The sequence below is a fragment of the Sorex araneus genome, chromosome 1, assembly GCF_027595985.1.
Source record: "Sorex araneus isolate mSorAra2 chromosome 1, mSorAra2.pri, whole genome shotgun sequence".
Classification (NCBI taxonomy): Eukaryota; Metazoa; Chordata; class Mammalia; order Eulipotyphla; family Soricidae; genus Sorex; species Sorex araneus.
In genome coordinates this window covers 57,161,198-57,176,219 of record NC_073302.1, presented here as the reverse complement: position 1 = coordinate 57,176,219, position 15,022 = coordinate 57,161,198, and the positions used below count along the sequence as shown (strand labels likewise).

The following is a 15,022-nucleotide window of genomic DNA, read 5'->3' as shown; positions in this document are numbered from 1 at the left end:
AATAGAGTTTCATTACAAAACTCAGATTACCAAGCAGTGGGGCAAGGGGTGGGGGCAACGGAAAGGCAACTGCGTGACAAGAGGAGGTGGGAGTGGGTGATGGGTACTTGGTTGTGGGGTACATATTGTAATATTGTACAAATGGGACTCCATTAAATCAAGAAAGTGTTTTGTTTGTTTTGTTTCTTTTTGGTTTGGGGGCCACACCTAGTGATGCTCAGGGATTACTCCTGGGTCTGCACTCAGGAATTACTCCTGGCGGGGTTTGGGGGATGCAGGGAATTGAACCCCAGGTTGGTCGCATGCAAGACAAGCACCTTATCTGCTGTACTATCTCTGGCCCCAAACTTAGGAATTTTTGTATGGCAAAAGAAACTGGAGCTAAAATAAAAAATTAGCCTACAGGAATAGAGAAAACATTTGCATACAGTCATCATTAGATTAAGGACTGATATCTAAACTATATAATATATTCTCAAAGTACAGCAACAAAACCAATAACGACATTAAAAAATGAGACTGGGGGCTGGGGTGATAGCACAGTAGGTAGGGTGTTTGCCTTGCATGCGGCCAACCTGGGTTTGATTCCCAGCATCCCATATGGTCCCCTGCACTGCCGGGGGTGGTTCCTGAATGCAGAGCCAGGAGTAACCCCTGTGCATTGCTGGGTGTGACCCAAAAAGAAAAAAAAAAAGAGACCAGGATGAGCAGACTCTTCCCCTGCTCTTGCTTTTTTTTTTTTTAATCTTAGCCATGCAGCTCAGAGATCCTTCCATTTTAGTTGGTGAAAAGGAGCATTCCCATCAAGTCTGTGAATGAATTCTCAAGGAGCTATCAGTCTTTTGTAAAGAGCATGTGCTAGTTTTCATTCTTTAATTTTTATTTTATTTTTTTTAGATTTTTAAAACCTTATTTGCATATTAACATTGTGCATTTCAATACAAAAGGACTGGAGTGATAGCACAGCGGGGTAGGGCATTTGCCTTGCACACCCGGGTGTTAAATTGTGTTGTGCAGCCTGCAGGACACACTTTGAATCAACTGGGTGTTAAATTAACCTCATGTCCCACCCATCTTATTTTCTCTCCCAACATACATGCAAGTTCTTTTCCTTCCAACCAGACAAACAGACGGGAGGCAAGGTGCCTCATTGTCAGTAGTCCTCAAATCCTAAATGTGAAAAGGGGCAGTGCAGTCATTTAACTTTAAACTTTATTGAACCCTGTGATCTTAACAAAGTTAAACAGCTGAAGTGAAATAAGAAGGCGGTGCGTGTGTGGCACACAATCCATATTGGTGGTGTTTGCGCCATGTGATTTGCCAGCTTGCTTCTCCTGTCCAGTTGTTTCGTTAGAAGGCAGAGGGGTTTTCTTCTTTTGTTTCTGTCTTCTTCAACTTTGACTCCTCGAATTTCTTAATCTTCACCGTATTGTGCTTGTCAGACCTGGTTGCAGAAGAAGCTGAGGAGGCACAGTGACGAGTGAAGAGAGATCTGGGCAGCAACCACCAGTGAATGCCCCTTCATTTTTATTAAAATACTTTGTGTTCTCTAGGTGCTGGTGATTCATTAGTGAAGATAAATTAGATATTTACTTCTCTCATGGGTCTGCATTCTGTGACATTCATTCAAAGACTTCTAAAGTAAATGTAGAATCATAATTATTGTAAGTGCTGAGAAAAGTTAAAAGAAGGAGTTAGTATAGTTCAGGAAGGTGAAGAATCACTTTTCCAGAGAATTAGAAAAGTGTTAGATCACTGACATCCAATGAAAAAATAATTATTTATCCTATAATATCTAGTCTTTCCTTCTATATTATTATTTATTTTATATTATATTCCGTAAGCATTCCTCCTTTGGTGTCTTTATCCTCATGCCCATTGAACGCTTTAAAAAATTTAAAAAATATTTTTCATTGGTGGTGGAGAATGGGCACTGGTGGAGGAGGGATGGGTACTCGACCATTGTATTACTGAAACACAAGCATGAAAGTTTATAAGTCTGTAACAGTACCCCTATGGTGATTTACTAATAAAAATATATTTTTTTAATTCAATCACTGAGATTTCAATCAAATTTACAGAACTTTCATGATTGAGTTTCAGTCATGCAATGATTGAACACCCATCCTTCCACCAGTGTACATTTTCCACAGTGAACACTTTTTATCTGAACTTTCATGATAAAAGTTCCATTATTAAGTCCTTTGTGATAAACGACTTGATAATTATCCTTAAAATGTTCTCTTACCTGGATTTTCAGGATATTGTAATCTACTGTTTTTATTTCTTTTCTTTATCATATTTACTGAGTCACTCCTTCCTTCCTTCCTTCCTTCCTTCCTTCCTTCCTTCCTTCCTTCCTTCCTTCCTTCCTTCCTTCCTTCCTTCCTTCCTTCCTTCCTTCCTTCCTTCCTTCCTTCCTTCTTTCCTTCCTCTTCTTGGTTTTGAAGCCACACCTGGTGGTGCTCAGGGCTTATTCCTGGCTCTATGCTCATTGATCTCTTCTGGTGGGGATCAGACGTGGGGTGCTGGAGATTGAGATTAGGTCAATTGTGTGCAAGGCAAGTGTCCTACACACTGTACTATCTCTCCAGTCCTGACTTTTCTTTCCTAATTGTTAATCTCTAGAGTTTTGTCCTGATCTATTTTTATCTCTTAATTCCTTCAATCACTTTCAAGATAAGAAAGTGTATGTATAATTCTCAGATCTGTACTTGATTTCTCCCCTGAGTTTTTAATCATTATGTCCAGTTGTCTTCTATATTTGTTTTTAGTTCAAATATATTTACTTAGGATCTATTATTTGTCAGAAATTGTGCTGATGCTAGAAGTGTCTGAAAGCCATCTTCAATAGATAATTAAAGTTCATGATTGGACTGATGGCCAAAAATAAGCTTGCAAATTAATTTTTAAAAATACTGTCCAAAGAAGACCTCTATACCATAGTATTATAACTGTTGAGATCTACCCCAGTTATTCTAGCTCAAAACTTGAGATCAGGATGACTCTTCTTTTACTTTTCCTGACATCATTAAATTCTATCAAATTCAGTGTTAGTGAGTTCTAACATTCTACATTTTCAGTGTACATACCTCCCATCACCCTTAAGAACATTCACCCTGCCCACCCTTAATTAGCACTGTAAAGACCCTAACTTAAGCTACTATCTCTCTTGAGTACACTATACTTGACTTTTTTTTTTTTTCTTTTGGTGTTTGGGCTAAGGGATCACTTCTGGCAGTGCTGCGGGACAATATGGGATGCTGGGGAGGGAACCTGGGTTGGCTTCATGCAAGGCAGGCACTTTACCTGTTGTACTATCTTTCTGACCCTGTGATTACTTTTTCTAATCATCTTACTACATTCACTTTTGACCACCATCTGGAAGTTTGTTACATGACTGCAAACATGAGCAGTTCGCAGTATTCCTTAGTTTCTTTATGTCTCTTTTCTTATCTATAAATTTTGGGTATTTTTTTTTAAATTTTGGGTATTAATAGTCCTTCCCTCGCACAGCTGTTGTGAGAAAAAAATGTGTTTATAAAATACTTAGAATAGTCCTGGGTACCAAGGCCTCAACATTTTTTAGGACCTTGTACAATGTTACTTTAAGTTAAGAAAGGATTGAGGAAGGAAAGAGGTTTTTCCCCTAGTGAATTCCAGTCGAGTAATTTTTAGTTTCTTTATGCTTAATTTTTCTATGTATGTTCATACCAGAAATCTGCAGCTCTTATAATTTATGATCTTATTGTATGTTTTTATTTTTTATTAATTAAAAGGCTAAGAAGCACCAAGCCTTTCTAGTGGAGACATGTGAAAATAACGTCAAAGAATTGGAATCGATCTTGGACAGCTTTACTGCGTCGGGCCAGTGGACATCAGGTTAGTTGAAGGTGTAAGATGACAGATGCATCTGTCAATGTTCCAAAGTCACTACATTTTGGGAATTCTGCAGATGCCTCTTCTAGTCCCTCATCTCAACATGTTTTGATTTGATGACATGATAAGAGCAGTTTTCACAGCAGTCAGTTGGCCTAGCTGGCTGGGAAAGGGTGATGGAACGTGGACCTGCTGTTGTCCTCCCAGAACTTGATTTACAAGTGTTGGGGTCTGTGTGATTGGACAGACAAGGGCTCGCTTGCTGTGTTCTGAATCCAACTGAGAAAAAAGTCCTTACAGTGTACCTGCAAGGGGAACAGATGTTTCCATCAAACTGAGCCAAATTCTGAGGCAACCTTCACCAACTTAAAGGTCATGCATTCAAAAGGTTATGTAGGACACAGACTGCAACATAGTGTAGATTCTATGCTGTTGATTTCTAAGCTATTTTTCCCTTTATTTCCTACTACCATATAATACATATGTATTTATATTGTTTTGGTAGGTGCTATATGTATATTATATAGTAGGTAATATATGTGTGTATACATATATAAACATTTTTTGGTTTTAGTATAATAAACAGTTATAAAAATTGTGTATTCGGTAGAACGGTTTTGGGAACTGTTAAAAGCATTAGTTGGTTAATGATTACTTTACATGATTTATACTTCCTTATATTTTTTGTTATTTTACTATTATGCATGCTGTGTAGTAGCTTTGACTTAAATATTTATACTTTTCTGCCGTTCTCCCCCCCCCCCCCAATCCTGTTATCCTTGGATTACTTAGTTGTTTTCTGACTCAATCATTTTTGTTTTGTTTTGTTTTTTGTTTGCTTTTTGGGTCACACCCAGTGATGCACAGGGGTTACTCCTGGTTTTGCACTCAGAAATCACCCCTGCCGGTGCTCAGGGGACCATATGGGATGCTGGGAATCGAACCTGGGTCGCCCACGTGCAAGGTGAATGCCCTACCTGCTGTGCTTTCGTTCCAGCCCCTTCTGACTCAATCTTTTTTCTAAAATATATACAGAATAAAATTCCTTACAGGTTAAATTGAGCTTTAGAACATTGATATATATATTTTTTTGTTTTGGGCCATAATCTGTTGTACTCAGGACTTTGTTCTGGCTCTGTGTTCAGGGATCACCCCGGTGGTGCTCAGGTTATCATATGGGGTGCCAGGGATCAAACCCAGGTCAGTTGTGTACAAGGCAAGCACCTCACCCGGCCCTTTTTTTTTCCCTTTTTCTTTTTTCTTTTTGCCAGAAAGGGTATAAATAATAAAGCTTATTGCTCAATATCTCATGGAAAGACCTAAAAATTTGAAATTTCTTACTCTATAAACTGCACAAAGCCAAAAAAATACTTTGTTCCTCCCAGATGAAGTAATAAAACATTGTCTCTGATGATAATGTAATGATGTATGTATGCATGTGTGTCTAATAAATATATGTGTGTGTATAAGCATAAATATAGTTCATAGTACACATGTCTTAGAGAAAAATCTTTTCAGTAAGGGAATATATTTTACTTTGTGAGTAATGTACAGACTTAGTATTTGTCACAAAATTAATGAAATTGTTATGGGAATGATTATCAAGGGAGATTCTGTTTTGCAGTATGACAAATAGACAATATTGTTTTACCCCCTTTTATGATCTTTTTTTACCTTAAATTGTATATATATTCAGTAACTCCCTTTAACTGAATGAACTTTAGAGTGATGATGATGATAAGTTTTTTTTCACTTGCTCTTTTAAGCTGGAATGACTGAAAACTATTTTCTTGAATAAGTTTTAGTAGTCTGGAGTTGAGAGTTGTTACTGTTGTTTTTTACTTCCTTTCTTCTTCAGGATTTTCAGATTTGTATAGTAATCAGATTGTCCCCACAAGTTCATCTTCACTTAGAGGCTAATGTGAAGTCTGAGTTAAACACATTAAGGAATTTATGTAAAGGACTCAATTTCTTACTCAAGTGGGTCAGTGTGATAGTTTGTACTTTGTTACTGCTTCCAACCTCCTTAGAACTGGTCCTTCTGCTTCTATCTTGCTAACATGCAGTCTGGTTTCTCTGTAGCCATCACAATGATGATTTGAAAACTTAAGATATATTATTTCTTTGTTGCAAGCCTTATTGATTCCAATCTGCATTTCACTTAAAATTAATAATGACTTGCAAGACCCTCTGTGACCTGACCTTATTCTCTATCACTCTTTATTTTATTAAATGTGTGTGTGTGTGTGTGCAACACCTATTGGTGCTCAGAGCTCACTCCTAACTCTGTGCTCAGGGATCACCCTTGGTGTGCTTTGGGGACCATATGGGGTGTTGGGGATAGAGTCCAGGTCATCTATGTATAAAGCAAGTGCCCTACCCATTGTACTATCACTCTGGTCCCTCTCTGTCACTCTTCAGTCTCATGCCCTATTCCTTTTTCTTTTGTTCCCCTCTCCTTCCCTTTATTGTTGTTACTGTTGTGGTGACCCAGGGTTGCATACACGCTTGGCTGTGAGATTGTACATGTTAGTTGTGTTTCTCACTAAGGGTCACACATCAGATTGAGGTGTTTACCCATCTTTAAAAGCTGGGGTTCACTTCTTTAGTTGTGTTGTATGTGTGCTTGCCAGGAGTCATACTTCATGATCATGAGACTCACACTTTATCTTTTTTAAGTTGTGGTGATTGTTGGGGGTATTGCACACCTTTTAGTTGCCATGCTTACACAGCATACCTGGCTGCAGTGTGATTGGAAATTGCTTGCAGTGCTGGGGATCACAGACAGCAGAACTACCAGGCACAAAGAGCAGGAATCAGTGCATGTGGACTATATCAGGGAATGAACTGTGGCTTTACACTTGCAAGGCAGTCGCTGTCAACCAGGGGCCTCTTTCCAGGAAACCCTGAATTTCCTATTGCTTGCCATTCTTCCTACTGTCTATTTAGCATAGCAGGCATGATTTTGCCTTGAGGACTTTCATGCTGATCATTCTTTCTTCTGTGGAAGTTCTTAAGTTACATTATTCAGTATAACCAGTTAACAGTATAACTCTTACCCCTCTGGTAAGAAGTTCTTATAATTTTCTTTGTATATACGCTCTTATTTTCTCCTGAAGCTCATTCACTACTTATTGCCATGCCATGTACCTCATTACCTCACTCCTTACTCTATTGTATCTCTCTCCTCCCTCCATAGTACTTATGCTGTTTAATAATATACTGCATAATATGCATTGTTTTTGCTTTATGACTCAGGGATTTGTAGAGAAACAACTGATAGGGTATATATTAGAGGAATTTTGTCATAGGAATTGGTATTGTTAAGGATATTTAGAAATCACATGACCTGTCTTCTGTAAATTGAAGAATGAAAGATGGGTTATACGACTTAGTCTGCATCTGAAGACTTAAAGAACCTGGTTCTCCATTGGTGGGGGAGAATGGGCACTGGTGGAGGGATGGGTAAACGATCATTGTATGACTGAAATGTAAACACAGAAGTTTGTAAGTTGGTAACTGCTGTACTTCACCGTGATTCACTAATAAAAAATTAAAAAAAAAAAGAACCTGATTCTGGTTTAAATTCTAGAGTCCAAAGACTCAAGAACCATAAACTTCAATGTTTGAGGGCAGAAGATGCAAATTGCATTTCAAGAACAGAGAATATGTCTTTCTTCCGCATTTTTGTTCTTGTAGGGGTGGGTGGGAAGTGCTGTCAGCTTGAGTCTCGGGGGAGCTAATGAATTGGCGGTAATGCTAGCCCACATTGGTGAGGGCAGACCTTCTTTATTTCTGTTGATTCAAATGCTAATCACTTACAGAAAGACCCTCACAGATATAACCCAAATAATGTTTACCAGTTATCTGATCATTTCTTGCCCTACCAGGTCAGCACACAAAATTAACTGTTACAAATATTCAAGCACCTGAGGCAAAGGCGCTTTGTCTTGTTCATTAATTAATGTATTTTAGCAGCTAGAGGCAACAGTTGGCATAAGACATGTATTCCATAAATATTTGTTGAATATGAATGAATAAAATGACTGCTGAATTAATATTAGAGCAAAGAACCATTTTTAAAGTTTAGTGTTTGAGATAGTAAAGTTGGGCAAGAAGGTTTTTTTCTAAATTATAGCAGTCCTTTGGGTAGCAGTCTATAAGGAGTCACCAGAAAGACTGACCTTCATTGGAAAAGGTGTGCAAGCTTCAAGGCTTAGAAATGTCACTTTGATTACCTATTGTCATTACATAAGATAACTTCAATTTATTCCATCAGGGCAGTTATTTTTTATTTCTTCTTTCTGTTGGAATTGTAATTATTATTTTTGTTATTCTTTTCCTCTTTCACCTCCTTTTGGGGAAAAAATTCTTTCCCATTTCAAATATATATTGTCTGTCTGCCCCAAGTGTTTATTCTAGTACAATTTTACCTCTGCCTCAGGTTGTTAGCAAACAGATATAATGTTTTTTTTTCTTCATTAGATTCAAAAAAGGAAAGTTTTGTTACAGATTAGCTTTGGATTCTCCTCTGGGTGGTTGACATTTGTGACGGCTGAGGCATGGTCTTCCTGTCTATTTTCTTTCTTTCCTTGAGGAAATCATATGTAATATTCTAGAGGTATTCTTGTTTTTCCTCCTAGGGTGACTGAAGGACCTGAGAAATAATAGCAGAAACATCTAATGCTTTTAGCATGTGTATATTACCCAGGAGTTGAGCCATTTCAGGAACTGTTCTGAAGAAATCACAACAAGAAATTAGAATTTCTTCTCCTCTTCTTTTTCTCTTTCTTAAGAAAGGATTTTTTTTCCTAGATCTCGTTGCTTTTTTTCCCTTGATGCCAGGGATTGATCTCATGCTAGGCTTTACTCATGCTAGACAAGTGTTCTGAGCTATAGCCTGGCAACTAGATCTAGTATAGTTTTGAGAATTGTAATTGTACCTTAAATCTCATGACTAGTATGTTTTAAGTAGCACTTCCTGGGTTACTGAGAGACTGGGGGATGCATGTGATAGCAGCACACAGATTTTCTGTGACATCATTTGATATTTTTAAAAAATTACTTATTTTTTGGGGGCGGGCACACCTGGTATACTCAAGGGTTACTCCTCACTCTGCACATTATACAGAACTATCTGTGTATCAAACCCACTTGCCCTTATTACTTATCAGGTTGTAGGGAATGTCTTATGGGTCCAAGGTGTGGATTAAAGGAGAGGAAGCAATGTAACTTGAAAAAGGTTCTTGGGGATCTGCAATAATTGTTCATGTATATTACTTGTGCCTTCGAGGCTTATTTGTTCCCAGTTTTATATGTAGCATTTTCAGTATATGATAAAAGTGTATCATCAACTTTTTTTGTGAGTGCTGACTTAGCTCCAAGTGGGACATCTATGGAATGCAGTCTCTGATTCTCAGTGTCACTTGTAGGGTTAAATCAACAGAAATCCTCAGTTCTATAAAAGAACAGACTAATTTTCTCTTCAATTTTCAAGGATTATTTTGAAGTAAAAATGTCTTTGGTAATACTGTTTTTATATGGCTTATATAGCTTGCCTGCTTCCTGCTTCCTTCTTTCCTTCCTTCCCTCTTTCTTTCTTTCTTTCTTTCTTTCTTTCTTTCTTTCTTTCTTTCTTTCTTTCTTTCTTTCTTTCTTTCTTTCTTTCTTTCTTTCTTCCTTCCTTCCTTCCTTCCTTCCTTCCTTCCTTCCTTCCTTCCTTCCTTTCTTTCTTTCTTTCTTTCTTTCTTTCTTTCTTCCTTTCTTTCTTTCTCTTTCTTTCTCTCTCTCTTCTTTCTTTCTTTCTCTCTCTCCTCTCTTTCTCTCTTTCTCTCTTTCTTTCTTTCTTTCTTTCTTTCTTTCTTTCTTTCTTTCTTTCTTTCTTTCTTTCTTTCTTTCTTTCTTTCTTTCTATTTTTCTTTCTTTCTTTCTTTCTATTTTTCTTTCTTTCTCTCTTTCTCCCTTACCCTTTCTCTCTTTCTCTTTCTTGGTGCCAGGCATTGAACCATACATATAAGACAAGTACTTTGCTTCTGAGCTACGTTTCTGGTTATAGATACTTGTTTTCTGATAATTTCTCAAGATGTTGCAAACAGGAATCACTGTTCTGAGTACAGACTATTGTGCACCATATTAAATGATGAATATTCTAAGTATCCCTCTTTTTTAATTCTATATTTTTCATATGATAGCAACCAGCATAGGGCTGGAGCGATAGCATAGCGGTACGGTGTTCACCTTGCACACGGCTGACTCAGGTTTGGTTCCTCCGTCCCTCTCAGAGAACCTGGCAAGCTACTGAGAGTATCCTGCCCGCACAGCAGAGCCTGGCAAGTTCCTGTGGCGTATTCGATATGCCAAAACAGTAACAACAAATCTCACAATGGAGATGTTATTGGTGCCTGCTTGAGCAAATCGATGAGCAACGGGATGACAGTGATACAGTGATAAAAGTGTATGCACAAGTTGTGAATTGGATCAGCATTTTTTTGGGGGGTCACACCCAGTGATGCTCAGGGGTTACTCCTGCCTCTGTACTAAGGAATTACTCCTGGTGGTGCTTGGGAGATGACATGAGATGCAGGGGATCTAAACCAGGTCAGCTGCATGCAAAGCAAACAAATACCCTACCCCACTATACTATTGCTCTGGCCCCAAGATCAGCATTTCTTATCTGGGGGTTATAGGTGAAAATTGTATAAGTATGGGGCCTTGACTGGAGACTAGACGTCAGTTGGTGAATAGTTTGGGAAAGGACACAAGAAGAAAACAAGTTTGGAAGGGGACCCAATTTGGAAAAAATAATTGAGAAATACTAAATTAGATAGACAGTAACTACCTTGTGATGGGTCATTCAGGTCACAAAATAAATTGGTTTTAATGTATTCAGTATTTTTTGAGGGCTAGTTGCTGGTCTAAAAAATATTTTCAAGAGAAGATTATTTATCTATAGGGGATGGATTGCTTTATTTCAACATTCTGAAATTTTGTTATGATATGCCTGTAAGGGTTTGCCAAGTTTTACCTACTTGAACTTAGCAACCAGAATCATATCATTATGTTGGTAGAGTACCAAGTGTGCTCTGGGATGGAGAGTATCAAGACTTTTATAGTGTAGACTACAGTCAAGGTTTGAAGTTAATACAGCTCTCAGGTACGGTAGAGTGAGTATATTGCTAATACTGCCAGCTGAACTAAAAACTTTGACTTTTTTTTTTAAATAAAAGATTATAAAATATCAGCTTCATTCCAGTTGCCAAGAAATGTATTTATTTGCTCCAATAATGAATCTATGTTTTTACCTGCAATTGCAGTTGGCAGTTACATGTGATTATGTTTATGGTTATTCACTGTCATGGTCTAAGACCCTGTCTGTATTCTGCACAAACTTTAACTTAGTTGGGTCCTATTGTGGTTGGAACCATTGTGAGTTTATCTTTCTAGTCTTCCGTGGAGTCACTAATCTCAGTAACATTACTTTTAGTTTATTTTATTGGTAGATAAAATTTCTAGTAATTTCCAATTTCTTTTTTTTTATATGCAATACTCCTCTTTAAATCTCTCATTCCGTGAGTCAGGTAACCAAAATAAACATGTCTACATCTGTCCTTTTTAACTGTACATTCCAAAGTGGAGACGTACTGTGAGGTAGCTTTAGGTATTGAGGCTACTGGAGTTTGACCTTTGCTAAAATTCATTAATTACACCACCTCTGCAATATCTAGTGAACCTTGTAGCATTTTAGGTCTCTCTCCAGAAATTACTTTTAGTTCAGATCCCATGTCAAGTTATCCCTGTTGCAGTTGTTTTTCCATCCCATCTTGCTGTTCAGGATTGTCATACACATCACATATCACACGATGCCTGATTTTTTGAGGAACGTAAGGAGGAATATTTGCTATATTATTTTTAAGAGTATCTTAGAATTCATAAAGGAGACCCATTCTTTTAATTCAAAGTCCGATTGTCTGAGTATTAGTTGAATACAAGACACACATTTATGTTGCCTAGACTCTGACTTTGGTAACCGGAACTAGAGCTTTGCTGCTTCTACAAATCAGATAATACTTGGTATTTTTCTGTTTTAGGTGAACATTGTAACCAGTTAGCTAATGCTGGTTGTCTCCATGGTAAAGCCGTTTTGCTTATGTTTTGACTCCCTTGTTATATATGATGAGTATGTCCATTTTATCTCTAGAAATTAAGTTTTACTGCTTGAATTGTGTTAGCAGAGATCTAGCCTTCCTCACTGAATTCAGGGAACCCAACTTGACACTATTTCCAGTGTTATCCAGTCTTTCAGCTACAGAGTTCACCAGGATGCTGGTACTTCCTCTCCAGTATCATTCTCACATTGTAGTAAAGGAAATTTTCTATTGGTCTGCTTTTTGTTTTTGCTTTTCACTTTCCCAAGGTATACAGGGAATGGGCAAGCAGGATTCACGTAATAAATACTCTCTATGTGTAATAAAAGTTAGAAGCCATTTTCCTTCACACACTGATGCCAGTGTATACCACTTTTACATGCCTCATGTAAATTAAATATGGATTAATTAATACAAATTTCAGTGTTGATCTCAACATGTTAAGAACACCAGTTTGTAGGATAATGAGGATGTTTATGATTTCAGTAGATGTACAGAATGTTGATTGAGTTTGGATAGTATAACTGCCAACAGAATGTTTATACTTATACTTTTAGACTTAAAGAAGCAATTTCCTGTCATCAATATGTGTGTATTTTGTAGGTGAAACTATTTGAATGTAATTTTCTGTTTTACTGCGTGATTAAAAATCAACATTAAGTAATAAAGGTTTTATACGTTTTTTTTTTTTTAATTTTGGGCTGTATCAGCAGTGCTCAGAGCTTACTCCTGCCTCTGTGCTCAGAGATCACTAGTAGTGGGGACCATATGGGGTGCCAGAGACTGAACCTCGGTTGGCCATTTGCAAGACAAGTGCTCTACCCACTATACTATTGCTCCCGCCCTGGATTTTTAATTTCTTATTCATTTTGAGGATAGAGGTATAATATATGTATTTATATTGAGATTACTAGTGTTCTGTGAGTTTTGCTTTTTGAAAAGTTATTATATATGTTTTAAACAAACTTAGGGGTTTTTTTTTGTATGTGCTCTTCTATTTTCTCTTCATATTTCATACTAACACTTCACCTTTTGGAACTTGTGGAAGATGAACTAAAAATAAGAGAAAGGTTGAGATGTTTGAAGAGATATCTTTATCATACTCATTATAATTTATTGTTTCCACAGGGAAGGTATTTATATTTTACTGAGATAATAATATTAGCTGTAAAAATGGGTTTTCGGAGAAGGTGGAGAGATAGTACAGCAGGTCACATATTTGTCTTGCATACACCTGACTGCAGTTTGATTCTCCAGAACCATGTATGGTCTCCTGAGCATCACAAGGAGTGATCTCTGAACAGTCAGGAGTAAGTCCAGGCATTTCTGGGCATGGCCCAGTTCCTTCACCTGTCCCCACCCCCTAAGAAAACAAAACAAAACAAAACAAAACAACCACTGACAAAAAGCAATGTGGATCATGTAAAATCATGTAAATGAATCATGTAAATTTTTTTTTGAGATTGTCTAAAGGACAGCATTTAAATACAAAGCTTTCAAAAATCCTACTCCATCAGGTGGGTTGCTAATTACAAAATTGATCAAGGTATTCCTATACATTGATACGGAGTTGGACGTACTTAAAAATGAAAGAGTGGCCTAGGGATAGCTCAGTGGCAAAGTGCTAATCTTACAAGTGTGGGGCTGTCAGTTAGATCTATGTACTGCCCTACATGTTCCGAACTGGATCCGGGTGACGCTGTGTTTTGGAACTCATGGGACCACTACAAAAAATGTATGTGCTCTCAGGCACATTGTCAACAAGTGTGTATGAGTACTATAACCAAGTGTGTGTGACCACGTGTTATCATAACAACAACAATAAAAAGGGAAGGGGAACACAAGAGTGAGAGGGAGGGGCTGCCATAATGTAAAAGTGCAGGCTGGAGCCCCTGTAAGAGATACATGTAGATAGGGAGAGGGACTTTGATTGGCATTATTATTGTGTTTCTGTTGTTTGAGCCTCACCTGCAGATACTCTGAGGTCTTACCCGGGGCTGTGCTTTACTTTGTTCCAAGAGGTCTCAGGGGAATCATGTGGTCCAGACCTCCCATATGCAAAATATGCACTCAACACTGAATTAGTATTATCCCAGTATAAATACTCCTGACTACTTCTGATCTTCATTTGGACTTTGATCTTTGAAAAATCACCTATGACTACTTTCCAAGATTTTTTCCCCTCTTGGTGCACTATTTGTAGATCTTAGTCTTGATAACTTAGTTTTTTTTTCCATAATGCAGTGATTACAACAATACTAGGTAGCATCAAATTAGTCGCTTCCTTTGTCTGAGCAACCCCTTCCTTTTATTTTGTTTTGTAAGCATTCTGTTACGTTAAAAAAAAAAAGCATTCTGTTATGTTAAGGAACCAGTAAATATTCTTTTTATAATGAGTGTGTTTGGGACAGAAAGCATACTTTGTACGTCTGAACTTGGTTGTAAAATCATTTTCAGATAAAGGAACTTTTAATTTTATGTAGAATATAAGAATGTGTCTGGGTCAGTAAGGAGGGGCCATTTTGTACCCTTACCCTTCAACACGCATATTAAGATGATTTTATTCTTCTGAATTTCTGAGGAAGTTTTCTCCCTTATTGTAAAAGCCAGCAGATTTCCCGAGTGTCCTTGAATGATTTATTCATGGCCCACTTGTATAGTAGCAAAAGAAAAGAATTATACATTACATATTTTTCTCTTGTGCAAGAGACCAATTTTTCAAAAATATATTTGGTGTAAGACCTTTAATAAAATTTTTAATGAGTTGTCTTTCTAACTCATAGTCATTACAAAGAGTACCGTCTCCTTCATTATCATGGCTCAGAGCAGTGTATTTTTTTACCCCCTTGCTGGGATATGTATTGTTTTCATTATACTTCTGGTTTTAAAGCTAAATATTCTTCTGCTTAAAAAATTCTAAAGTATATCCATACTTAATATAGCCTTTTAATTATACCTTAAGTGTTAGGTATTTGTTGATAATGTTTTATTTAATATTA

At 37.3% G+C, this 15,022-nt stretch overlaps 1 protein-coding gene across 1 annotated transcript in view; it reads left to right on the top strand.

The window, feature by feature from the left end:
• CCDC171 (coiled-coil domain containing 171) overlaps positions 1-15,022 on the top strand; it is a 318,539-nt gene that overhangs the window by 89,220 nt on the left and 214,297 nt on the right. Inside the window, exon 9 of the mRNA XM_055123989.1 lies at positions 3,780-3,882. Within this exon, the coding sequence (XP_054979964.1) occupies positions 3,780-3,882 (103 nt within the window). The remainder of the gene's footprint in view (positions 1-3,779; positions 3,883-15,022) is intronic.